The sequence below is a fragment of the Ambystoma mexicanum genome, chromosome 2p (genome assembly GCF_040938575.1).
Source record: "Ambystoma mexicanum isolate Mex_15411 chromosome 2p, UKY_AmexF1_1, whole genome shotgun sequence".
Taxonomy (NCBI): Eukaryota; Metazoa; Chordata; class Amphibia; order Caudata; family Ambystomatidae; genus Ambystoma; species Ambystoma mexicanum.
Window position 1 is genome coordinate 712,474,736 of NC_090923.1, and position 27,796 is coordinate 712,502,531.

The window sequence follows — 27,796 nt, forward strand, 5'->3', positions numbered from 1 at the left end:
TGTCCGTTGAGGTAGGCCGCAGATCTTCCGGAATCCTCCAAGAAGTGTAAACTCGATGAAAACTTCACCCTTGAGGGGCGTAGAAGAATTCCGAAACGGGTCTATGTTATCGGAAGTAGAAAAGGTGGATCTTGAGGCTCGATTAACTGAAAAAATGAGAAAATCTCCTGAAAAAGTGTGAACACGCAGTAAAAAAACACGAGAGCTAAACACGATGACTCCCAACACTTGAGCGTGCGGTAAAAATCTGAGGATGGCTGCCAGGGGCGGGGCTTAGGGAGAGGGCAGTCATTGGCTGGGGGCAGTATGACCCAGAGATCAGTGATTGGTTACTACTAAGAAAGACAGATCAGAAACGAAACTGATACTGATTTTTTTCTTTACCGAGGATTCCCAGCCTGACGACGGGGAATATTCATGAGCATGTGAATCCATGCCAGACCCCGTGCTGGAGAAAGATATTGCTGTCAACTCAGACATCGTGGGAGTGGCATTTTGATGGGGGTACTGTCCATACAGGCCAGCCGTCACTGTAAAGAACTCTGTTTTGAAGAGCACTGTATGGTTATTCTTTGTGCCTTGCAACATATTACCTACTGTACTTCACCTGCTACACCACCTGTATCTGAATTGCCTTAATTAGCATGTCAATTAGCAGGGACATATTCAGAAACTGTTCCCAGGCAAGCATAAAATAGTTTGGTTTCAGACTTGATCTTATTAGTATCTAGCTTACAGGTTTATTCTAAATAAGCATAACCAGAAATTTCAGGGAAATTAGTTAATGCAATCGGCCTATAGCAAGCAGGTTTGTTCCTAGAACCCTTTTAAAAAAACAGGAACACTGGATGATAGGACCCATGACTCAAGCAGAATTGTGTAAAGTAGAACATGTAGGATGTTGGTGAACAAAGGTGCCCACAAATGTGGACAGATTTTGTATATGTTGCCAGAAACCCCATCTGGGCCAGCTACGTTAATTCATTAGCCAAGTTACTTCGACTTGGAAGACGGGACTAATAATCCCCTGAAAATCAATCTGTTCCCACGTTAGGTTGATACAATGTAGAAAAAGGTAATTTAATGGGTTTAAGACTGGCTAAGGTGCGAGGCAAAAGTGTGCATTGGTGGATGTGCAATTTATCCTTAACCCTTTCATCAAATTAGGTTTTTATATATTTTCACAGCTGCGATTGGCAGCTGTCTGGATACCCATCCTTCTAAAAACCTACCTTTGCAGTGCCCGACGGGCGATCACCAAGGCATGTGTGTCGTGCAGCAGTAGGCCATTGAACACTACACAGCCTGGGAAGGATGTGTCACCCGTGCCCAGCGCCACCACCTCGTAAACATCATCATTGGAGTGGTTGGAATCCTGGTTCACTGAGAGGAGAGATGGGAAAGACAAGAGTTGATCACTTCACATGTCAAGACCGCTTTAAGGATCTGGCTTCAGGATAGAATGAGAACACAGTTTATAGATACACGGGTAAATACCCAAGCACATATACTCTAGATAGATCTTTTTAAAAACAACTATCATCTGTTAACCACCTCCAAATGTCCCAACTTACATCCTTAAAAACAAAGCCATGGTCCCCCATTTATCTTGTGCAATGTATAGTCACACCATACCTTCTGCAAACACCATCAACTTACACAACTTTGATGGTGTTTGGTAAACATGTGCCAATGCTCAAATAACAAGGATGTCACACTAAACCAGACTGATTATCCCCAAAGAGGGTGGAATGTGCATGTGGTTGTCTGCAACTTTGACAGGCACTCATGCATCAAGGAAACATGTTTTTCTGCTAATTCGCAAGTCCACAATGCTTTGCTAAGTGGTTCTGAACTGGAGGTGCACATCCAGGCATGGCTAATGTGTGGTGCAGTGTGCTTGTTAGCCAAAATGGCCTATTGTGCCATCAAGTCTTCGAAGGAATGCTCTTTTTGCATACGCCAAAGTCACAAAGTGCTTGTGATCTGCTGCTTTTCAATCCTAGCACGCTTTGCTTTTTTTTTTTATAACTGGATGTTTTGCTTTCAAAGTTATAGACATGTCTTAATTCTGGGAGTCCCAAATGCACTATAAAACGTCTGCAGTTGGTCCAAAACAATGCACCATGTTTGGTCCTGAGCCTAAAATAAGAGGGACAAAAGGCACCATTTCGTGTTTGGTGGTAAATCGGCAACAAATCAAATGATTTACCACCAAACTCATTAACTGTTACTGCAACCTGGTCCCGTGGGATTATGAGTAGGGTGGTGTAGATCTCCATTATTGGAGTCCACAGGACGCCAAGGGGATTTTTGGCCAATTTACCACAAGCAGTAACACCAAGCGGAAAATCTCTTTGGGATGCAAAGTGGAGGAGTTATCTTCAGCTTTTTGCTGGAGGTGAATCCTCCATCTTACTTCCAAATTCTGAATTTGGCATAGTAATTCAGTGATTTTCTGCAACTTTTTACCACTCCACCAAATGCGCACTGAGGTCCAACATCTCTGAACAGAGTAGAATTTTAGCTTGTGTGCACAAGGCTGGTGCAGTAGGCCTAACTACCTAGTAAACAGACTAACAATGAAAGCACCCGAGGTGAACCACCACTGTCCTCCTATGGTAGCCCAGTTACAAGATGAAAAGCAGAAGAGGCATGAAGTTTAGCATGGCTGTTCCCAAGGCATGCAATACACTTCCTTTGAGCCTCAGAGCCACCTTCCTTCCTGAAAATAGATGAAAACCCTGCTCTTTCTGGCATTCCACCTTGTAGGGCAAACTGCCGTTAGTCCATCCACTTTGCAGCATGCCCTTGAGCAATTCGACCAGGCTGGCTGGGATGTGCTCGGACTTAACACCCATTATTCAAGGCACCAACCAAATAGATCTTCAGTATCCCAGCACTTACAACTGAAACATTACTGTACACCCAGAATAACTTGCTTTTTTAGGAGTAACCCACCCATATAAAGAACAGGCAGCTTTCCTTGCCCCTCCCTGCCATCGAAGGGCACAGCCCACACATTCCCTAAGTGCGTGGAGACACGAAGCCATGGAAAATTCCAGAGATATAACGCGGGGAAGACCACCCTTTTGCACATAATTACTGTCTAGTAGTGAGACCTACAGAACTGGAGAATCATTAGTTTGTGTTCAACTCAGCGCTGCAGACTTCTTCTACACCATTTCCGCTTCTATATCGTTAACCCACTCTGGGTGGTTTTCCCCCATCCAACATACCTCGTCAGGAAGAACAAGAGCGATGTTCATGTTGCAGTTGTATTGTCTACTGTGTAGTACAGTGCTACAATGTGGCCCTGTGTTTATTTCTAGATAGGAATTAGCCGCAGTGGAACATTGCCCAACTTCCAGTCATCAGTCTAATCTCAATACTTTCTAATAATTGCTGCACAGTGCCAAAAATTAATTCTAAAAGTGTTGCCCACAGCTGCCAATTTGAGGGATTATGTGGGGGTTAATTTGAATATTTATGCATAGTTAATCAAATGCATTTCTCCAAAGTGCCACTGTTTTCGGTTTCAATGTTTTGAAAAGAAAAAGATGCTGGATACCACTTTTTTAAAGTAAATGATGAACAACAACAGTGGAAGTATGGCTCCGGAATTACACCACAAGTCAACCAGAGACACATAGAAGGATACTTCCGACCCAGGATAGTTCTAGACTGCCTGTTCCTCAGGAAGGATTCAATCCAACGTTTGGCTTCTCTCAACATGTTCACCACCTCACCCAGTTTTTCAAGGAGATGGGAGTGGTCCAGGATGTCAAAGACCACTTCCAAGTCCAACAGTATTTGTTAGCCACTCTCTTCCCTCATCCATGAACTGCAGGAAAATTGCCCTTAACATCAGTAGAGCCGTTTCAGTGCCAATCTGCCTGAAACGTGTGCTCTTTTAGTAATGGCTTGTACCTGCAAGGAGGACATCTTATCCAAGATGCCCATGAGCAATGGAACAACATTGTTAACTAGCCAGTAATATGAACAGATGGTTAGATCTCACTATTCTGTGCAATAATTATGGAGTTCCCATAGCTTGTTTGAGTCAATTGTGAGGGGTCACTGACACATGCAAGGGTTTTACTAATAATGCTTGTATTTAAATAATAAAAGGATAGGGAAAATGCCTCACTAACCCTAACTCTATGAGGGGTTTCCCTACCTCAACACAATTAACCCAAGGAATAAAATAAGCAGTGTTGCATAGCAATTTGCTATCCAATTATGTAGGTTTGCTAATTAAATTGACAATTGTGTATCAAAGCTAGCTATTTAAGTGACCTCGTTCAATGAAAGCACATCTCATCCTGCATTCCACTCCTGCCCTTGGGGCTCTCTCCACCCTGTTTTCTCTGTTCACTGGAGGTTCAAATGGGCTAATGGGGAGAGAGTGCAGCAGTAATCATCTCCTCCGCTCTTAAGTGCCAAAGCCCAATATGGGAGTGCTAGGCAAGAATGTATTTTTCTTTTTTAAATAATTGATAACCAAAAGTAATCAGGATGATATATTTATTAAACTCACTATATTACGTCTGGCAAAGAGCAGTATGTGCTAACCTTTAAACGTTCATGCAATTCCATTCCTAAAAATTGAAGTTGTTCAATAATGCATAATTACAGTATTACTACTGCAAACACTGCATTGTCTCCATTCACAGTAGCATTTAGGTTAGTATATCTAAATTTCATAGTGTCAAATAGATTTCATTTTGATGGGGAACATGCATCACATTGACGAGTGAATACATTTGAAAATGTACATGATCACACGTTTCACATGCTTTTGATGGCAACCCTACTTCTGTGACCTGCTGGTTACATTCATCTGTGCAACAGGTGCTCAACGCAAGCTAAACCCATACTCCTTGACATTCTATCTATCACCCTGTTGCTTTATACCAGCTACCTTGAAATTGATATGGCCGCAAACTACAATATTCCACCTGGTTTAACCAGTTCTCTGCTCGCTACTCCATCCATTCTGCTTAGGCTCGTACTTTTTTTCTTCTTACATAATGCAAGAATACACAAAGCTAACTAGATGTTTAAGCAAAGTAGCGATCAATAGTTCCATTCAGTCTGGACATCTACAGATCTACTGCAATACTACAATGTAGTTGGACTCCAGAGCCTGCTTTTCTCTATGATTATGATAGCATTATATATTAACACCTCGATAGAGTGTGTGCCAAAGTGTTTTCAGAGCCTTTTATCATATCTATTTATGTATGTCCTTTCATGCAGCTAACCTTTTACCTATTACAGGCACTCATGAAGTCTGCTTGCCCACTCGCATAGTTGAGTAGATTTTATGAAGGGAGAGCAGCATTTGCAGGGGATGTTTGAAACTTTTATTTAACATTTACTTTGTTTGCAGCAAATGTCAAATAAACGTTTCCCCGTGCATGGCCGACCTCTGGGTGGCAGCAGGGTGCCAAACATGAAGTAGGTTTGTGGTGACAGGCCCTATTTTACAGAAAGCACATTTACATTTGTTGCCATCCTTTGCCATGGGTTGAGGGCATTTCACTTAGTTTGAGTAGGTAAACTAAGTTACTCGACCTACAGGTCTATCGGAATCTTAAAGAATTTGCAAGGTCTGACTCGTATCACTAATCTCTTACCTCAGCGGTACACAAAAATGCCATATTGATGCTCATTTTATGTCTTAGATGAAAATAACTTCTGGTGACAATAAAAATATTAGTACAATATTGCTAATCAAATGGTTTTGTTTGCCAATGAAGAACATTTTAATGAGCAAACTCTGCTAATCAATTTTTGAAAACAAATTTATGCCTTGTAACTTAATGGACCAGTCTTTGTCAGGATGTCCAAACTAATAACCATGGTCCTGTGTCGAAAACCTAACCTGACCCTCACATTCAAATGTTTCAAAAACCTGTTACAGGGAAAAATAATAGGTTGTTGGCTACTTTCCTGCAGCCTTTCTTCACCATGAATGCACCACCGTCTGATTGGTACAATGATGCCAGTTTACACTTTTAAGGAAGTGACCACCTTCCTTAATTGTTGGCAAATTATGCCAATTCAATGCCAAGGGGACAATCCTCTTCCTTGGTCTTACTGCTGGATCTTATAATGCCACAGGGGCAATCTCCTTCTCTGGTCTTTCCTGTCTAGTATGCCAAGAGGAAAATCCTCATCCCTGGTCTTTCCTTCCAGTTACAATAATGCATATTCACTGATGTCTATACCAGTTACTTTATCCTAACCAGTATGAACTTGTTCTGTGCGCAGGTTCCCCACTGGGCATAGTTGACCCACAGCCCCGTTATACATAATTGTTTATGTCACCCTTACCTGTCTATGGCAGGGTTGGTTTATTCTTCTGCCAATCGTGATTCGTTTAGTTTGCCACCCCGATTTCACTGAGACAAGAGAAAGCAATATAGATGATTTGTATTCTGATCCAAAATTAGCCTATTCATTTCTTTAGCTCAGTAACGGTGGGTTGCCTTTACTTTAGCTGGCCAAATCACCAATTACTAATATGCTCTTCCCTGAAGTAGCATTATGTGCTATCAGGGGGTATTTCCCTTCATACACTCATCAGTGTGTTCGGATTCCCAACGCCCGTTCTCCCTACACGGTACCAGTCATTACGGTCTACTGGAAGAATTGTCGGGTAGGTGCTGGGGTTCATTGCGGTAGGTTTCCCCTTGACTTGTTCCTTATCCGGGAAGCAGTTTCTCACACTGGCATGTAAAGCGGAGTCCGGCATATTCTACCTTCTACCTTTCGACTCGGCTCTGTAAATGTGAGCCAATCAGTTGTTTTCCCACTTGTCCGTCGGCCCTCACCCTTTCCACGGATCCCTGGTTCCAAGCCAAAACAAGGGATTCACGCTTGCTCAGATGTCTGTTCACCCGCCGCACGGACTATCTGCTTTTTCCAGGCTTGTCCGTTAATCTCTGCAAGTGCATTGGTTGCTGTAGTGCGATGCAGGCAGAGCAGACTCTGTAGCCTCACAGCAAACCGACAGCATCCACATCGCTGCTTGGCTTCGGCGCATATACCCCTCTGTCGGCCCTCGAAAGACCTAGGCGACACCACTGGTTTCTACCAGCACTCAGACTTCCACAGCGGTGTGCTGCCAGTCTTCCCAGTTGTAAAACAGTTTGTTCAACCCCTTCCTCGGAAACATCTTTCTCTTTCTTCTGTGCAGCAATATCCCATCCCCTTCTTCCACTCTTACGAACACCACCTCTGTTGCTATCACTTCCCTGTCCTTGACCACCACGACTTCCACTACTACAACCACTGCTTCTACTCCGACAGCAAGATGCATTTTGTCCTTCTCTTTTATTGAGGCAACCGTTAACAAAAACAGAAGGACTAGCGTTTACAGTTCTGGGCCTCCCTCTGTTGCCTCTTCGTCGCAGTACTCGGGACACATGTAGTTGGGGTTACTGTTTTAGCATATGCCCGCTGGCGTGGCATTTTAGTGTCCAAGAAAGAGGTGGGACTCTTTCTGCCACATTCTTGATATAAGTACAGGAATAGTGCCCGTTGTCCAAACATAAGGGGTGGCACCTCTAGGTTCACCACACAATGAAGAATGGCCTGCGCCCAGAAAGTGTTTTTCATTGGGTCACCTCCCAGAGGGTGCCTTTCACTGGGTCAATGCATATCAACTAAAAAAGTATTTCATAAAAGCCATTTTGTAAAGCACGGAAGGAAGCACTGAATGATATAGGAGCCATCATCAAGATGTGCGTTTCATGTTTGAGCTCCGACATGTGATGTACTGATACATTATACAAAATGAATCTCTCCATTATATTACAGGAGAACATTTTCGTTCACATATTGTGTTTGCAAGATAGTGCAATTCAATTGTTTAAAACATATGATCCACTAAGAATGTACAGACCTTCAGCCTTCAGGGGGTGGTTAGTGTCCCTCCAAGTCAATGGGGATTCATAATGAAGTGCACCCTATTTCAGAAAACAAAGCTAAACTGGAATTACAATTGGCTGTTTCATCTTATACATGGACGAGGTACAGACTCTCTCCACCAAAATATAGAAAAAGAATCCTTCAAAGAAGGCAACATTTCAATGGAACCATAAAAATGAATAGGGCACAAGTGTTGCTTTAAGGGATACCAACTGCTTCCCTACGTGTAAAAATCATTCAACAAAGTACAAATGACTTTTTATTTTGTAGCTAAGAAATTGCACAACACTTAAGAATGACCTGGAACATGGCAAGCAATATCGATTAATTAATCATAGTGATAGTTAAATTAAACAGAACAGTACTCCGGTTTCACCACTGATTTTTGACAAGTGGCAATTGGTATTGCATTTAAAACATATTATGAGAGGCGTGACAATAAGATCGTCAGAGAGGGTGGGTCATTCTTAACTGAAACAAGTAGCGTCTTCTGATCATAGGCAAATCATATATTGTCATAACTCTTGTGTTCATGAGAAGGGAAAGGGAATTAATCAGCAAGTGATTATAGCTATTCATTAAAATGTATACTTGTGATTAAGGCTCCCGGTTTTATGTTATTTAATTTTGAATCATTTCCGTCTGTATTTATCTGTATTTATTTTCTGGTAATTTTTTCTGTATTTATCAATATTTCATTTTTGCTATGTAAAAAAAAATAAGTTGTAGCTAGTATTTTTTCCACATTTCCCTTTAGCTTTACTGCTTTTGAGCGCCATCCCTCTCGTTGTTCTGCTGGTCTTAATTGCCTGCTGCACTAAGTTATGTTATTCCTATGCAGCTCTAATTCCTATCCGTTAGTTGTCGTCACTCCCAGGGAGGAGCGATGGGATAGGTGCCGTCTTCTGCAGTTCCGCTCAGGCTCCTCTTCTTGTTATGTCCACCAGCTTGTTTCCCAATGTGGACCCTGTGCCGCATGGTGTAGAGTTGTGTCTATTCCAGCTCAGTGTTCTCACCTCCACCACGGTTGTTACTGTAGCCCTGTTCCTGCTAGATTGGGTGTTTCACTCAGGCCCCAATATTCTGCGACTCCACATCAGTTTCCTTCCTCAGGTTCACCAAGGATAATCAGTCTATCCGGCTTCCCACCGCTGCTCTGGGTGGATTCCTTGCAATTTCCCGCTCCGGTGCCACTTCCTGTGCCCCCGCTGGATGTCCAGACACTACTTTCTCTTTCCTCACTATTGGCTTGTCTGGGCTCAAAGGATCACACAATTTCGCTCTGCAATAGTCGCTGTGCATGCCTTACTCCTGACCTCTCTCATGGATCTCCGCTTTCCTCCTGTCCACGTGATCTCAGCATGTACTTTGCTATGTCCATATGGTGCACAATCTGTAATGCTTTGTCTCTGTGGTCACCCTTTATACTTTGTCTGTCTTGCAGCCCTTGTGATTGTGGCACCGTGTTTCCTCCTTTGGCAGTGCTTATTTTACTCATGTATTGTGCCAGTTCCTTATGTTCTTAGTCAATTTGGCTGGTTTGCGTTGTGACCCGTCTGATTTTTGCTACAATCTGCGTCTCCTTTTCTATACACCGCTCTGAGCCCGCACTGTGTCCCTGCCCCTCCTGTTCGGGGGCGGCTTACAGAGCTTTTGCAGGCTCTGTTTGCCTCACCAGATTCGCGCTGTAATTGCACTCCAGGCAGTCTTACTGTTCGTTCCGATCAGAATTGAGCAGATGGATCCAATCTGTTCTTCTTTCCGACACGTACCAGTCCTCCTTTCGGTGTCCGATCTCAGCTGAAGCATGGAACGCTTCACAATGTGATCCGCGGTTGTGGCACTGCTGCTCCGCTCACTCCAGGCACTCCGCGTAGCCCCAGCCCTCACACTACAGGGCTCTTCTGCTTCCGCCTCACCACTGCAGCCATCCCAGAGGGTGATGTCCCTTCGAGTCCCCTAGATACCTTTGCCTCCGCCAGTGCTCATCTCCACAGCGGGCCTGGCATCTGGGATCTATTCCTCCAGCAGTCTTTGTTCCCTCGCGTCCGCCATTTTGGGGTCGCCGCAGTCAGTCTGCCTAAGAATTTCTGCCTCTGATTCTTCATGTCACCAGTTGTGCCCCGGCATGTCACAGGCTGCTGCTTGTTTTTTCTTCCTTCTGGGATCTTTCTGTGCTTGTATATTCAAAGGATCATTGCAGGATCATCGGGAGCCCGTTTGGATGCACGTCCTATTACATGGCTATTTGGCCACATCCCCTATTTTTTCCACATTTTTTTGCATAGCACATTCACGCATGGTTGCTTGTAAAGGGAAGCTCCTAGAGCTGGGTTCTTGCACAAGTCAAGGGCTGCATATCTGCAGTTGTTTAAACAACTCAAAAAGGAATAAAATTCCTTTTTCAACTTTTTTGTTGTGTTGCTTTGCACAGCCATTAACTCCTGCATTTGTTCATTTGCACCCCTAGCCAATAAGCCAAACGTTTGCTCATTCTTCCGTTTCCCCTTTATTTTCCCATTGAGAAAATTAGCTGGAATGAGAAAGTTGTTTTTAAAATGCCAAACTTGGCCGCAGTTTTATTTTCACAACAAAAGAATCACTGCACACATTTAGTGAAATTCAGTCTGTAAGTGTGGCGCTTGCTCTCTGTCCAATACCCCCGCTTCCCCCTATTTCTTTGCATAAAGTCCATAGTAGACCCAACTCTCCCAACCCTTTGTGCCTGAGCCTATCCTGCCCCTGCAGGTGTTCGTGGGCGGGGAGAGCGCTGTTCCTTTTGGGGGAAGCTGAGCCCTTGTTGTTACCACCAGACAACCCTGCCGTTAGGCTCCCAAGAAGCGCTGGTCCGAGAAGAGCAAAGACCCTTCCAGTTTCCTCCTGGCTCATTCGGAGTCCGCCTTTTGTGCTTGGTCGCCCAAACAATGCCACGCCACTTGGTGGGTTACCGTCCACCGTGGCTCCCCTTCTATCCGTCTTCCTTTTATATCTCCAATAGCTTTGTACATATATTCCAGTAGAAGAGCTCCATTCCCATTGCTGAAATACGAACACCCTCTTTTAAAAATTATTCAGGGGTTTTTAAGTTGATCAGGCCATGTCTGATGTGTTGGAAGCCTCTGCCCTTTCAGAATTTAGACATGGCGCAATTTAACTTCTTCCTCGATCTTTCAACTGCTGTGTGGTTCTCGGCCCCCCTCCATTCCGGCCTAGGAATCGCAGTATGAGGTGGGAAAAGGTGAAGGACATTCTGGTGTCTGGTTGTTTGAACTGAGCAACAGGGTCAGGGACCCACCTCTAGAGAAACAGACATATTGCTGGATCAGAAACCCACCACCATTCACCCTATTTTTCTTTTATGCTTGCTTTTGTTCTACTATAGTGGTAGGGACAGAGATCAGGATACACTAGGTTTTCTGGACGACAGACAGGGATTAGGTTATAGGACATCCTAATGAGCACCCTTTTGACTTCTTTATTTTCTCTAGGATAGGGCCAAGAACCAATAGAGACAGATGGGTTTAATTTGAACAAAGAGACAAGTTAACCAAAACGACACATTGTGCCCCTCCAGATTCAGACAGAACGCAGGATCCACACTGACATCTCAAACAACCACAAAGGTAAAAATGATCCTCGTTTTTGATAGGTGTCTGGGCTAGTGGTGGAAGGGGCAGGGTCACAAATGGAAAGGGGAGAGAAGTGACATTATGTGGCATAAGTCATGGCCAAAAACAATTAACAAAGCCTAAGGCCACACCAAAACAAAACCACATCCATATGAAGGACATCCAGCGTTATAGGAGGCTTCTGTGCCCCCCCCCTTGCAGGAAAAAGTCCTATAAAACTATATATTTTATTTTTTATTTGTTTTTGGTGAAAACACCTTTACAAATACACAGTTCTACTTCACGATAAAAGTTTCACAACAATTGTTTGACATAATATCTTTTTATTTCACAATTAGACTGATACACTACTTCTAAGAACAATGTTTTCAATACAAAACAAACAGATACACGTTTGCACTACTTATAAGGACATGTTTCAATACAAACCAAAATAAAAAAGGTAACCAATAACAATTCGATCACTGAAATTAGATGATTGTAAATCAATTATGATTCATAGGAAAGATCCTAAACAACTTAGACACTTTACTTTCCCCAAAAATGTTCCCATACCTTATGAAGCATCCTATAAGCTTTCTGGGAGAGAGGTCTTATTCCCTACAACATCCAAATTTCAGTGAACAGAACAAGAGATAGAAAACAGAAAGAGGAGGGAGCAGGAGAAAAGAAATTCATAGAATAAATGATTGAACAGTTAGTGAGACAATTCCTACGAGGCAACATCACACCTTTTCATAACATGACCCCCGCCTCAGTCTTCGATATCTTGACTGCCAGTGACAACCAATCCGGTCTTCACCCTGCATAATAAGTGTCCTTCTAGCTAGGGATCTTACTCCAGAACCCAAACCACGTACTCATCGGGATCGAAAAACCCAAAGAGGTGAGGCATAGCTTATAAGGCGAACAGCTTACCACTATACATACAAACTGGAAGTCCCTATCTTTGTCACCAATTTCAGTTTTATATATTCAAGTTCTTTTCCTTAAGAATGTCTTCAATGATAGTTACCAAGCATACTGTGGCAAATATGATTGCATTACTACTGCCCCACATACATCTCGTCCATAACAGATCCCGCGCTACACTGGTCAAACCCCCTATGTACTGACCTAAACACAGCAATCTTTGATCCTCAAAACTAGAGCAGAACATAAACAGATGTTTCAGTGTTTTGCACACATCAAGTCTCCCACAAAACCCACAAGCTGACTCGGTGGCGTTGGTAGAGAAGAAAACGTGCCAATTGTTAATCCAATGTCCTGTATGTATTAGATCTAGTCTAAACTGCATTTAAGTACTTCATACTTTATTACGAGGAAAACAAGTGATATACTCTCTGCGTGTGTTTTGTGCATGTCTGAATTTTGCATATTCTTTGAACGAGGCATATCCCATTATGATGTCAGAGTTGGACGCCCATGCGTTTAAATAGAATCTCTTATTTACAGCTGCCGGACGCTCCACTAAGTCTTGTAGCGTCATATTGAGTAAATAAAGAATCTTATTCATGCGAATTTGGAATTGTGCCACCAAAGCCGGATAGGCATTAATCAAAATCTTGTGTATGTTTTAGTGCACAGAATTTGCCGGTGGGAACAGCATCTTAGTGTAGTTATTTACCATTCTTCAATCAAATTTGTCACCAAGTGCATACAAGCCCAATTCATGGATCAAAACGGGGTTTGGTAGGTACCTAGGTAGCCCCAACACTGCTTTCCATACGTTTCCCTGTATTTTGTTTAAAGTAGGTCCTATCTCTAACAGACAAAGGTCCAACCCATATAAAATTATGGATTCGACCTTTAGTTGGTAAAAGTCTATAAGCGGTTTGAGATAGTATCTACAATGGCGATGAAAAATTAATTTCACCTGAGCAATCAAGTGTACTATTTTAGCCTTGAGAAACATTTGCCATTTTGCAACAAAGTTACTATTAGATAACCGATAGCCCACATACATCATCTCTGTAGCAACCGGTATCAAATTGGAATAAATATGCCATTTGAAGACTGAGATTTTTCTCTTTGCCGTGAACACTAATATATTCGATTTGGCTGAGTTGATGGTCGAGTTGTTTAACAAGCAATATTGATGGAAATAATTTTGCTTGTTTTGTAAGCAAAAAGGCGTACAATCCAGAAAGATCACATCGTCTGCAAAGGCTAGCCAATTTAAAAGAAGTGTGCCTAGTTTCACAGGGAAAATGTTGAAGACCTTCCATATGGCGTCGATATAGGCGAGGTAAAGATTAAAAAGCACTGCCGCAAGGTTACAACCTTGCGTAATGCTAATCTCTACCAGGATTTTATCAGTTAGTAAACTAGAAGAATTGATTTGCACCCTTTAATATGGGTTTGAGCAATGAGCGCAACTAAAGTTGCCGGAATACCATATGAAATATTTTTCCAAATACGGTTTCTGAGAATGCTGTCGAATGCCGAGTATAAGTCCAATGAGGCCATGTAGATTGTTCCATTAGAAGGGAGACGCGATGAAGCTATTAGATGTGCTAAAATAGTCGCATTCAATCGCGTTCCCATCGCTTTTCGGAACCCTACCTGAGATCTTGAGTAGAGTTGTTTCTTCACAAGGCAGGATTCCAGCTAATTTAGGATCAGGCGTGCAATGATTTTAGCTGCAACGTCGATCAGAGCAATGGGCCGTAAGTTAGCAGGGTCATCCAAAGGACCCTTTTTGTCAACCGGAATAATAATGGCAATTAGCCACGAGGGCGGGATGGTACCAGAGTGATAAATGGACGTAACATGAGTGAGGAGAAATTTTGCCCATAAAATGGGGTCATCCTTAATGACACATGGAGGTAAGCCGTCCGGGCCTGCCGATTTTGAAAATTTTAATTGTGAAATAGCCCAAGTTATATCTTTAATCCCCCATGTGCATATAGGAGGGATGTTCAGTGTTATAATTTCCCACTCCTCTCTCGCATGGTGGGCAGGCAAGGCATATTTCCTTTTGAGATATTTATACCATGTGTCCCCATTTATGCTCGCGATAAGACAATCTGTCGTAATAAGTGTAGGGTTTCTCAGGATTACCCACATGTCTCTCACATTTCGTTTACATAGCAATTGGACCATGTTCTGATTTTACAGCAAATGGCACGCCTGTCGGATTCTTTTAAAAGTTTATTTATATTTAGATAAAATAGATTTGTAGACGTCAAGTAGAGTACTGTAGATTTTGCCTCATGCCAAGCACGTCTAAGTTCACAATTTTTTATACGTTTGAGTAGAGCTATATCTGGAGAGTATTTTTGGACATGAGTTGCATCGACAGGCTTAGGTGGCAGTTTGGAGAGTTAAAAGATGAGAATGAATCATCTTTAAGTTCTAAGTAGTAATTCTCTCCAAAAAGGACAAAGTTGTCGTACTCTCAACGACAACCCATAAATCACGGTTCACCCAGGATACAAGTTTCCTACAGGTTGACGGGTTCCAGCGGACGGAGATAGCATATCTGTCCATCTGGACCAATGACAGTGTCTCCATAGTTTGAAATGTGTTACAAATAAGATGGATATTGGTACTTAGTATCCTATGATCCCCCAAACCGGGGTTACGCATGGTAATTGGGTCAAAGTATGCCGACAAAAGACTTGATGCCAACATTTAATCAATATGTGAATAGGCAGACCCTTGCTGAAATGCAACCTTGGCATAATTCACCGCAAGGGGGATACGGTGTATGTCCCAGGTTTCCAGAAATGTAATCCATGTTTTTCCCCTTGAGAGTGCTTAACTAGCATAGGCAGTTAACACTTTCCTAGGTTGTATTTAGGTAGGAGTTCAAGTCTCCACCTATAAGGATTTCATAGTCGCTATGCTGCAAAATGGCATTTGCCAAAGCAGCGTTTAGGGAAAAGAGGATGCTATCTATGGGTAGAATTAAAGGATTCCAGTACAAGGAGACAAGCAGCAGTTTAGGGATGGGGGGACCTCAAACGTCACTTCGATTATCAAAAAAAAAAAAAAAAGAGTAAGAATATTCGGTTCCATGTGTTAAAATCGCAGCAAAAATGGCCATGGACACAAAATATCGTGGCAAAAGGGCTGTGGTTTTGCCGCCGCAATCCATGTAAAGGATGCGGGGGACATCCCCGCACCCCTTAAATGGTGTAATGGGGTACACCTTTAACGGGTCAAACCACAGCATTTTTGCAGCGATTTTTTGTATAGGTGACATTTTTGCCACGATTTTATCACTGCATACCGAATAATCGAGACGTTTTGCTGTGAATCTTATGCTAGTCTTAATCAAGAAGGCTGGCCCGCCACTAGGACGACCTAGCAGGCCTCACCTAGCATAAGCACAGTAGGACAATTTATGCCAGGCAAGAAAGTTCTTTACTCCGCAACAATTCCACGAGCAGATAAAAAATGTTATCAATTATGAGGAATTAGACACCTCCTTCCCATTAGAAGCCGCTTTTAATAAAGGGTTCAAGCCAACTTAAACCATTTAGAACCTTGGTAAAAGTGGCAAGCTGAGTTAAAATTGAGTTGCTTATCTCAGCGGTTGGAAGTGCAACAGGACCACTGGGTCCTCGCTCTTTAGGGACAGGTATCACAAATTCAAGAAAGGACCATGCCTCATCCATCCCAGGAAACACAAAGATAGAGACCCAGCACATCTATATCAACCTTGTGGTCCCAAATTAACTTGGTAATGATTTGTGTTTGTAATCTACACAACATTCGGTAGTTGTTGTTGTTGGCAAGTTTGACCCAGTCTACATCTTTCCTAGTTAAATTACGTAATGAGGAAATTTGATAAAACGTGTTCATCAAGAATGATCGGTTAATCCTGGAGGCACTGTTAAATTCAGGGTTGCTTGTCCATCCAAGAATATATTTCATGTCACCCGTCACCACAAAAAACGAGGGATAAATTGTTGGAGGGGCAGCGGATAATACACCCGAGGGATTATGAACCAAATTTTCAATGTCGTTTCATTTGTCTTTAGCAGAAGGCAATCTCATCTCATCCCCTGTTGTTACTAACTGCTTTTTGTCTGTGGGCTCATTTCGAGCCTCATGCGACAAGGCTCCAGAAGTAGGAGGCTGACTACCTATTTCAAATTTGGGAGCTAGGGAATCCGAGATGTGATTCTGCAAAATTCAAACCTCAGGTTGTTCTATAGAAGAGACTTTCTTATTTTGAACTAGTGGAAAGAAGCTGTGTAAATGCGATTGGGTCAAAGTGGAAGACTGTCCACTTCATTGAGGAAGGGGTAACATTGGTTGGGTCTGTTGTGTCTGCTTAAAACATGCCGATGTTATAGCTTTATCAATAACGTTCACTAAGGCACTCGGGGTAGGAGCTTTAAGTCCCTTTCCTCCTGAGCCTTAAGTTGTAAAGCTTTTTTGCTTTCGTTATTCAGTTCCCTAAGGTCTAACGGGAACTCCTCAGAGGATAAGACAGACTCCAATTTCTTAATGAAGACATCCTTACATTTCCGGGCTCCCATTTCCTTTTTGTTTCCCTTCGGAAGGGTGACATTATGAGTCTTGGTGTTTGCCTGTTGAAGTCGGTTCTGGGCTCTGGAAAAATATTTTTTGACTTTATGGGACATAAAATGATACCCTGACTGTCCTGTTTCCTCATCTGCTGGGTGTCGGGGTACTTGTTAATTTTTTTGTGCAGTCTTCAATTGTTGGTCTATGATCTACACTAGCGCTGATCAGAATTCTTGTCATCACTGGAAAATTGTGACGGTCATGTTCATGAAGGTCAATCAGAAACTTCCGGTGTCGAAGAGGGCATGTCGGGCGACTTAGTCTGATTGTGAGGGGAAGACGCTGACCGATGCAAATTGGCAAGGGAGAAAGGAGACTCAGGAGTTGGGGTGCTGTCTGACGTTAGCTTAACTGCCTCTTTACTATTCATATTTGCAGTAAAACCCTGCCCCAATGTCATATTAACAACTGTGGACACGAGGCTTGAAGCTGCAGGGTCCCTATCCAAAAGTGTGTCTGCTTGGTGTAGATGCACCTGTTCACGATAGGAAAAAGATCTGGACACCAGGGTCAAGGGACCAAGGACAATCACACGCGCTTTCCAAACTCATTCATGATGGCAGGGGCAAGCATGGATGTGTCCGATATGGATATGTCCTGCACATCCATGTCCGCCCCGCTCAACTCCACAGGCACAATCGCCTTGTACGTCAACGTGTCATTGGTGTCTTTGATAGAAAATGTACGTGGGTGATATACAGGGCTTCCCCCCGTCCATGACCCTCCAGGCATTTAACTGGTAGGCTTCGGAATTAACAAAATAGGCTCCTCTTCCCTGAATACTTGAGGAAGCACAGGGGGGTTGTTCACTGACATAGACAACAAGGACTTTTTGCTCGGCGAGAGTCAAGTTATTAGGTTTACTAACCATGGCTTTATGCAGTCCTTTAGAGACTTCACCCGGGCGATTGCTACTTCTCAAATTTCTACTCATGTTCAAGTGGTGTCTATTGCACCTTTCCCAAAGGTTTGCAGAAGGGCTCAAAGACCACTAGGCCCACAGTTGCCCCACTAGCGCAGTGATTTGCCGTACAGGCTCAAAGGCTCTATGGCCCACAGTCACCCCATGGCAAATTAAGGCGGAGATAATATTTCAAAACACGTAACCATTTCTATACGAACAATACACTCAAGGGACCTATGCAGTCGTTGGGAGTAAGGGTCAATGTGTCCGTGTTATGAAGCTAAACTCGTCAAGCTCGTAGAGACGAGATTGAGTAATTGGTTGCAAAATGTCACTTTGAGGATAGAATTCACTGTGTCCAGTGTGGAAGAGTCACGCTTGTTGAACTTATGACAACGAGAACGGATGATCAAAGTTTCAAATGCAGCTCCTGGGACAAAAATGTTAGTGATTCACCTTCGGTGTTTCTCCGATGCACTAATACAGCTTCCTACTGTTCAGTAACAGACAAAGGGTTTTGCCAAGCCAATGGGAGCGACCAAAGGTTTGTAATGACACTGGACCAGCACGTCAAAGCAACATACCAAACTTTGCTTAAATATCAGTACAGCAAGCCAGTGTCTGACAATTCATAAAGGCTTTAATGGGGAATAGTCGTCGAGGGGTCTGCAGATGAACGCAGGCCTAAGACATTGGCGTAGATGGAAGAACACAAGGGTACACGGAAGGGGATACAAAGGGGGAGAATTCTTACCCACTGGCACACCCAGGACCCGGGCAAACATCCACCGCAGCCGCTGCTCCGCAAACCCCAAACACACTGCTGGCACACCACGCAGCGCTCCGCGCATGCATGGTTTGTAAGTAGGTTGAAGCTCCCAATGATGAGAGTAGAAAGAGGACTGTGTTGTAAGGGGTCCAAGTCCAAAACGAAAGCAGGAGAAGCAAACAAACAGAACCTTCTCCAAGACTCCACCAAACACACTGCTGGCACACCACGCATACGTGATGTGTATGTAGGCTGAAGCTCCAAACGATGAGAGTAGAAAGAGGACTGTGTTGTAAGGGGTACAAGTCCAAAAAGAAAGCAGGAGAAGCAAACAAATAGAACCTTCAAGACTCCAAACACACTGCTGGCACACTGGGCCTATAAAACTATACTACCCAGCAAGCCCTGGGCCCAGCACAAGGGGAACTCCATACTGGGTGGGGCGCGCCGTAGCACATGCACAGAAGAGAGGGCATGGGGCTTGTGCTTGGGTCTAAACGCCGGGAAGACGTGTTTCCAACCAGCCACACAAGCGAATGTGAGGGGCCACACCCCACCGGATCACTCCCCGGCCCCACGCCAGGCACAGTGCTGCAGTGCCTTGGGAGCCTACTGGGAGCAGGGGGGGAACGCAGGGGGTCCAGCCTCACCAATTTCTGGCCCCTGCTTCCCGCAAAGCTATGTCGGCATACACAGTATAATGAAGTGCATTCACCAGCACTGCTTCCCCGCGCAAGACCATAGACCGCTCTGTGCATGCTCCGCAACACAAGGAAACCTAATCCAACACCCGCACGCTCTACTCTAATTTTGCCCAAGCCACGTGCAGCCCCATATAGTGCATGTTTACAGCCACATGCGGTTTTTACTAACTGCATGTTGGAAGCATGTGTAAATCCACATGCAAGCAAATCCTGCATAAAATAACCCAAAGCATGTGAACAGCCACATGCGGCTTATAGGACATATAGGCATATGCATGTGTAAGGGTCACGTGCGGCGGTGCCGTCCAGTGAACTAACCAAAGTACTTTTAAACTGCTCCTGCAACACAGGATTGACTCTCGATTGCTCGTAGGAGACAACAGGGGGACACTCCAGACAAACCACAACCTAAGCTAAGTGTTGCAGTCTTGTTTGTTGTCTTGTTTGTTTTCATGCACACTGGTTCATGCAGACAGGCACTCTTGTTTGTTGATACCTAATGCTATTGTACAACTTATGCTCACAAGAGCAGGACACAGTGATAGTGTGATAAGTGAGTGTGTAGGAGTGTTGGTGTGATCGGCTACATGATGGCAGCATGCGCAAAGGTCGAAACCTTCCCCAATAGCCCTCTACCTATCCATAACATCTCTATAAGCCTCTACCCGGTTACCCTACTTACCCCGTCCTATCCAACCAACGTTACCCTAACTCTCCTTCCCTGATGCAGTTGCAGAGTCCTGTGTAATCCCTGATTTGCAGGTCCCATAACCACAGTGGGGGTGGTTGGTTCGTGCCACTCCTGTGCCATTGGAGCTGTGGATCCTGTCAGAAGCACACGCTCACATGTTCTCAGGTGCCCGAGTGGTACAACCCGATCACATTATGGAAGAGATTGCCAAAGGCCTTCAAGGACATGCGGTCTGAATTAGCTTCAGCAAGGCAGGACTACACCACACATGCTAATCAGGTGTGCAGCCTGGCAGTGCAGGCTGCTACTTTGCCCAGTCATCCTCCCATGCCACCTCCATTCCCAGCCCAAGTACAGGTCACACCTGATGCCATTGTACCACCTGAGCATTATGCAGGGGACCCGCAGAAATACCAGACCTTCCTTACCCAATGTCGTCTCAACTTTCTAATGAAACCCGCAGTGTTCAGAACACAAGCTCAGACAGTGTTTGTCATCTCCTACAGCTCCTATCTAAACAGTGAAGCTGCGGCATGGGCGAACCCATTGGTCCAAAAAGAAGACCCTAGTCTGTATGATTGGGATGGGGTCTTGGATGAGTTTGACAAGATATTGGATCGCCAGGCTGCGGCGATGTGCAAGGATAGGACATATGTCGCACAGTTCAACCGTCTAGTGGCTGAAGCGGACTGGCCAAGGGAGAAAAGGATGTCCCTTTTCTGCCAGGGCTTCTGGGACGACCTCAAGGACTTAATCGCACAAGTCGATCCGCAACCCACAGACTGCCCCGATATGAGAGATCTGGCCTTGCATCTGGACCATAGACAGGCAGAGAGACTGGGTAACAAAAGAAGAAGCGACACGCGCCCGATTGCTCGGTTCGACCACTCCAGACAGCCACGCAGGGTTGCTGACAGAGCGGGGAGGAACCTATGCAAATTGGTTCTGTCAGGGGGACTCTAACCAAGGAAGTAAAGGAGAGGCAGCGAAAAGGCAGCCTCTACATGTATTGTGGAATAACAGGCTACTTTGTCCAGCAGTGTCTAGCTCAGCCAGATATTCATGGAAAAGCCTCAGCGGTCCTAGGGGGTCACACAGTCAAGCCTAGGGAGAGGGCCATGTCCATAGGGAGTGTCAATTATGCACTGCACGTCATTCTCTCTGGCCTGCTGTGTTTTTCAGACCACAACCAAGTGGTTACCATGTTAGTTGATTGAGGGGCCACCGGGAATGTCATAGATGCTGCATATGCTACAAAGATTGGGGTGCCCCTCCATCAAAAGGAGAGACCTAAACCCGTTAAGAGTAGTGGACGGTACACCGATATGTTCCAGACCGATAACCAAATGCGCAAAAAAGGTGAGTGGTGCGGAGAGAAGCACCGGGAGGAAATCTATTTTGACTTCATTGACGCTCCCCAGTTTGGGCTCATACTGGGGGTTATCCTGGCTTAAGAAGCATGAGCCCCAGATCCATTGGGCCACATGTGACATGGACCTAAACTCATTGTTTTGTTGGGAGCACTATATGCAGTCCATACTGGCACTTATATTCCGGCCACACATGGCCCAGGACCATAGCTCTCTGCCACAGGAAAATCATTACTTTCAAGACGTCTTTAGTAAACAGGCCACAGAAACATTCCCCCCCACCCCCCTGTGAGAAACCAGAAGATATCTCACCTGCTAGTCCCCGGGGATTGGTGATCAAGTTGGCCAGGGCACGTCCATCGCTTTTGGATCCAGTTCCTGGGGGTGGACCAGTGCAGGAGGATCACTTGGGTGAGGGGTGTTCGGAGAGTGGGAGACCGGATGGTGAGACACGGTATCCCCTTCCCTGTAACACCTTTACCCCCCCCCCTCGGGGGTAGGATATTTTGGAACTCTATCCCCCTCCCCTTTTACAACACAAACACTTTCTCACTGACAGCCCGCTTCAAGGGACAACAGACTAACACCTGAGCCGTGTACCTGACATGTCCCAATACTATGGTCAAGCAAGGTCATGCAATTATCGACAATAACTTACACTGGACTTCCATTACACTTCCCCACACAGATAAAAGGCGGAGCATGAGCGCACACCTGAACAGGCTCCAGATCCTGCAAAATAATGCACTAAGATGTGCCCTTAAGCTCCCGCGCAAGACTCACATATCCACGGCCAACAAAGAAGTCCACTGGCTCCCGATCCGCGACAGAATCAAGCTAAGAACCCTGGTCATCACCCATAAGTGTCTGTCACGCACCGCCCCTCGCTACCTCTCAGAAAATTCGCTAGCCATTGCTCCACTAGACCCACCAGAACCCCTTACCTGTACCAACTAAAGATCCCCAACTATAACCTAAAAACAGCAGGAGGTTCAAGCTTCCCAGTGCTCGCAGCACAATGCTGGAATACCCTCCCTCTTGCAATTAGATCGGAAGCCGCATTCTGGCCATTCAGAGCCATGGTGAAATCATGGTTACTAGCCTAAACATCCAATCTCTAAATGACACGTTCGGCCAGCCGCCGCTCGCCGCCATGTAGTAATGTTCATCCTGGCTTTCTCCGATTCAGGACCACCCTGTAACACGGTCCTCAGTCTCCACTGTAACTATCTTGTGCCGTGTTCTCTGTATACTTTATTCTTGTATGTAACTTCTCAGAGCCTGGACTAATGTATCCTCCGACTGGTGTATTAAGGTGTTTGTGTAACGATATGTAACATCGTTATGCGCCCAGCTACCTGAGGGTTCGGACGCGCTTTATAAATAAACTAAACTAAACACTCTAAGCGAGGCAAAGCACATGAGGAAACATCAGTTCCAAGGTGGCAGTTTAACGAGAGGAGAAAGACAACGAAACAGAAGGGGGTTGCAAGGAGGGAAGTCCCCTTGATTTTTTTCAACAAGGAACTGTTACTTTCACAAAACCTCGAGAACAGAAAGCTTAAGACCAGGAAACCAGGCTGAAGAATCCTGCATTGTTTATCAGAGGTACCCGGGGCCCGCCTTTGTAAATAATCAAGGCGGGAAGAAGCGGCAGTTGCCGTTGGTACTGCCCCTGGCTCCAAGAATAAAGCAGCGTCAGTGAAATCCACACAGCCTGTGAGTTGGGGAGACAATAGAAGACCGGCCTGTGTTGAAGCCAAGGTTGCAAGCAGTAACACTGTATAGAAAGCACTGGAACAAACATTGTTAAAAACGCATGTGATAAGAGATGCAAATTAAGTTAAGCTGCTGAAGAGTGATTGGACTTTAAAGCAAGCTACAATACCTTTGACGGAGTGGTCCGGGGTCTCCGTAAGGTATGCAGCTGAGATGTAATAACAGTAGATACATTTGGTCCGAGCCCGATGGAGGGAGATCAATGGAATGAACGCATAAATGTGAATCGAAGTGGTCCTGCGATGGGTCAAGTCAAATCCTGTGCACTGTCGAAAGTCTTAAATTTTGATGAAGTAGAGAAAGTTTGGAAAAGCACATGGATTTGGTCTGAGCCTGACAGAAGGAGATGAATTGAAAGCTTTGTGTTGATGGGTCTGAGCCCGGCAGAGGGGGGCCAGGGGTGAATCGAAAATCACCCAAGAAGTTGTACTTAAGAATCCTGAGGAGAAAGGAACTTTTGAATGTTTGTCACATCAGGCCCTTTGAAGTAAGAGGCTTTGAATGGCAAAGAGACTTTAACATAGGAGGCCCTGATACTGAGATTCGAACTGCATCTTCTTGTAGAGAAGCCAGAGACTGTGCTAAGCTCGAGTGTGTCGCCTTGTTCCGTGTTAAAAACGTGGGAAAGGGAGGCCAACAGCTTGAATATCCGGACATATTTCTTGAACACTTTCCTTTTGCATGACATTGCTTCCCACATTATTTGTATTTAGAACTAAGGATTGGCAATAGGTTTATTATATACGCCCTTTTGTTTTGACAAGACATCACTAGCACTGCGTTATTATTTGATGGTCATAGCTTGCTCACATCTTTAAATTTAGGATTAGATACGTGTTTTTCCAACCCAGTTGCAGTTCAATAAACATCCTTAAACTGATCACTTGTGTCTGTTTTACGGTTTGAAACTATGGGGGTGATTACGAGATTGAAGGTAGCCATGGTGCTATTAGCACCATAGCTGCCTCCAAACTCGTGTCCGGGTCCTCTGAATGGGAACTTACCAGGTCATTCCAACCTTGGAGGACCAGGTAAATCTCCATTCAGAAAACCATTCTGCATTCTCATTCAAGCCCCCAATGGGCTCAATGGGGAGGGAAAGGGAGCTAATAACGGGCCTGCAAATTACAGGCCTGTTATTAGCTCCCTGGTCCCTTAGCGGCTCCCGCTAAGGACGGCTGGTTTTACCAGCCGGCCTTAGCGGGACCCGCTAAGGTACCTCAGAATGCGGCGGTAAGGGGTTAACGCACCGGCATCCTAACCGGTGCCGTTAACCTCTTAGCACCGCACTTGTAATGACCCCCTAGGCCTTCCTTACACCCCCTACCCACCATAGTCCGTTCAATTTCTGTATAGACCTAAGCCGGCTGCTGTATTACCATGCAGCCACGTTTATGCTGTGAGGAACTAATGGTGGCAACAGTAAAGACAGACACTAGCGATCACAGTTCAAGGGTGTTTATTAAACTGTATAATGGGTCAGAAAAATACCTAATCGAAAACTAAATCTAAGATGGGAGCAAGCTACAACCATCAAATAACAATAAGGCGGTCCTAGTGGTGTCTTGTCAAATAAAAAGGGCCTATACTGCTATACTGATTCCAAGATGGCCGGGATGCTGGGAGCACTGTAGCCAACACTCTCCCGACCCGCGGGACTCCAAAATACATATTTAAAGCATTTTGAAGCCCTCCCCAGGCCTAAAAAGCAAATTCAGTGTCTCGGAATCCAGTGGGACTAACACCAGGCATCGTCTCTCTCCTCCGCCATGGAGAACGGCGGAGAAAAGGTATAGACGCGGTTCACCAACGCAACCAGCAGCTCCCAGAAGGGGAAAAATGCGCGGCCGGACCCGGCGGCATTTGGCCTCACAACGGGTGACAGGAGGAAGCGGAGAGAAGCGCAGCTCGCACCCGCCAATGTAAGTTGCAGAGCCCAACAGGAGCAGCAGTGAGGCCGAAACCAATGACACCCCACTGCCCCACAAGAAGGATCAGAATGAGGACCGGAAAGCAGCAGCAAGAGAAGGAGAGACAGGGGACAGAGCAGAGCTGCCAATCCGCTCCACCCCGGTTCTAGTGGGTCACATTGCATCAGGGACACTCACACAATCCGTACCTTTGCATATCAGGAGACGCAGATCTGCGGCCGTAGCGAGGGTGGAGGCCTGGCAGACTCCAGAGAAGCAGATCCACCTGCAGAGCGTGAGGCCGCCCTCAACAAGTGAACCACGCAGCTGAGGACCCACGGGGGATGACACAGCCGATACCCCAACAGCAATCAAGTAAGTGAGCGCCCAGCCCACGCGAGCCAAGTGCCCAACCATCTGGAGCCATTGCAGTCGGGGGAGGAGAAATGTCAGCACCCAATTCAAGGGGGCCTACCACCATTTTGTAAAGAAGCACGCACACAGCACGCTTAAGCCGGCCCAGTCTAGGAGTGTGGCTCCCGAGCAACAACCATAGCGAGCCTGGCCAGGGGCTCCTCCGCCTGCAAGAAGGGTAAGACGACCAGCAGACCAGTGCACAGCCCCAAAATAAGACTCACTGCTAAGACACATAAGCAATGGCACACTATCATAGATAGGGCACCAACCAGGAGTGTGGACCCCGCGGTCGCCAGGGGACCCACACCGAGAATCTAGCCTACACGGAATGGAGGTGGCGCCAAGGAAACACCAATCCAGTCAGGCAGCAGCACACAAGACAGCAGGGAACAAACCCACCCCGCCGACGCCGCAGTTCCAGCTGGCCCGAGTTGGCATATGTACTGACTGGGTGCCCAGTTTGGAACACAGGACACAAACCTCCACCAGACGAAGGCACCCAACCAGAGAAGGGTCTCAATACCCAGGTGGACACGCATGGACCCCAAGACCCTCAGGGGAGCCCCTGGCGGTGACTGAGACCCCGCAACTGCACGGGCCACAAGAGTTCGGACGCCAAGAGAATTCCTGCCCGAAAGTCCAAAAGCACCCTCATCTCCCACACATGCACGGACGAGTCAGCGCCAGTGCCCTGGCCCCCACACAAATCCCGACTAACCCCTGGTAGTGCCCACTCCCAGCTCCAGGAGCACAGAAAACGCAACGGCTTACAGAGACACAAACTGAAAGCAAACCCTGTCCTCCGGGCCACCGCAGGGCGCCAGTCCAGCAACATACGAGGCAAGCCCTGAAAACCCAGCAGAGACATGACCAGGGATGACGAGATAACGTCTGAGCCCGCTCCCACCTACCACGACCGGTAACAATGTCTAAGTGTGGGATATATTTACCCACTCAGTTGTACTCCCTTCCATAACCAAGATGCACTTCAGCAGAATCAGAAAAATGGCTGCGCTGGCTCCTGTGAGCACCATTGCCTCACACCAAAACTGCGTTTTTCAGCTACAAAAAGATGGCTGCACCATCTTGCCAAGCACATATTGGGCTGGATGGAACAAGGGGGCACACTGAAAAAGCCTGCCAGTGTGTTCTTACATGTATCAAAGAAGGGGAGTGAAAAAGCAGCGCTGCTTTGCTGCAAGCATAAAGTTCCCATTGAAAAAGGGAAATATTTACATTTAAAAATGATGCCGCTCTGATGCTCTTTTCCTCTGATTCCTCATCACAAAACTTTTATTAATGAGTCCCTGCCATGCCCATTCACCTGGACATTGTGCTCCAGCAGACAAGAGCAGTATCCCTGAATGACAGGCTGTTGTTCAGTTCTGGGAAAATAAAAGAAACTTCATTTTTAGCTACATGGGAAACACTTTACTTTTACTTTTGAGTTACAAAGTGTCAACGATTAATAATTTTAAAAAAATCCAGGCCCATGTCAATTTCAGTGCATCTGTGTTTTAACCCATTTCTGCATACAAGAAACTAACTATGGATACAGAACAATATGGGAAAATTCAGATGGAACCTTTTTTAAAGGAAAATGCCAGCAGGCCTCACACAGTGTTTAAATGTACTTTTGCAAATAAAGGAAAATACTGGTTTTAAAAGTATGTTGGATATGGCCTTGCCCTTGTCTAGCAACGTAAAGGGGGTTTGTGCTGTGAAACATATATGGGATGTTTTATTCAACAGTCTTGTTTTGATTCAGGACAAAATGAAGGAAAATAAAGGAATTAAATTGCATTGGCTGGATTTTGCAAGCTCCAGAACAGGTGTCCTGCTGGCTAAGCTAAGGCTTCCCCCAAAAGCAAACTGTTTGGAAAGATTTCATTGTATGTGTAATTTTCCATCCAGTTGTACACCCTCAAACTTTTTACTGATGTTTAGACACCATTGACTGACTTTGCCAGAGAAGCACAGCCTTCAGCTGTAATCCTCTGGGCTTTCGCTCACTTTTTAGTGGGAAACTCCCATGCCCTTAAGACAGTCAGTACTGGGAGACTTTGTTTCCCTTAGTCATTTTCCAATGTTGCACCTTTTGTGCAACAAGTAACAAGTGCACAATGTACCTTACAGTA

General features: G+C 45.3%; 1 protein-coding gene across 1 annotated transcript in view; it reads right to left on the minus strand.

Annotated features, from left to right (window-relative positions):
- The window catches only part of LOC138566703 (adenosine deaminase domain-containing protein 2-like), a 1,803,535-nt gene that overhangs the window by 709,472 nt on the left and 1,066,267 nt on the right, over window positions 1-27,796 (minus strand). Inside the window, exon 7 of the mRNA XM_069644294.1 lies at window positions 1,233-1,383. Coding sequence (XP_069500395.1) covers window positions 1,233-1,383 — 151 coding nt within the window. The remainder of the gene's footprint in view (window positions 1-1,232; window positions 1,384-27,796) is intronic.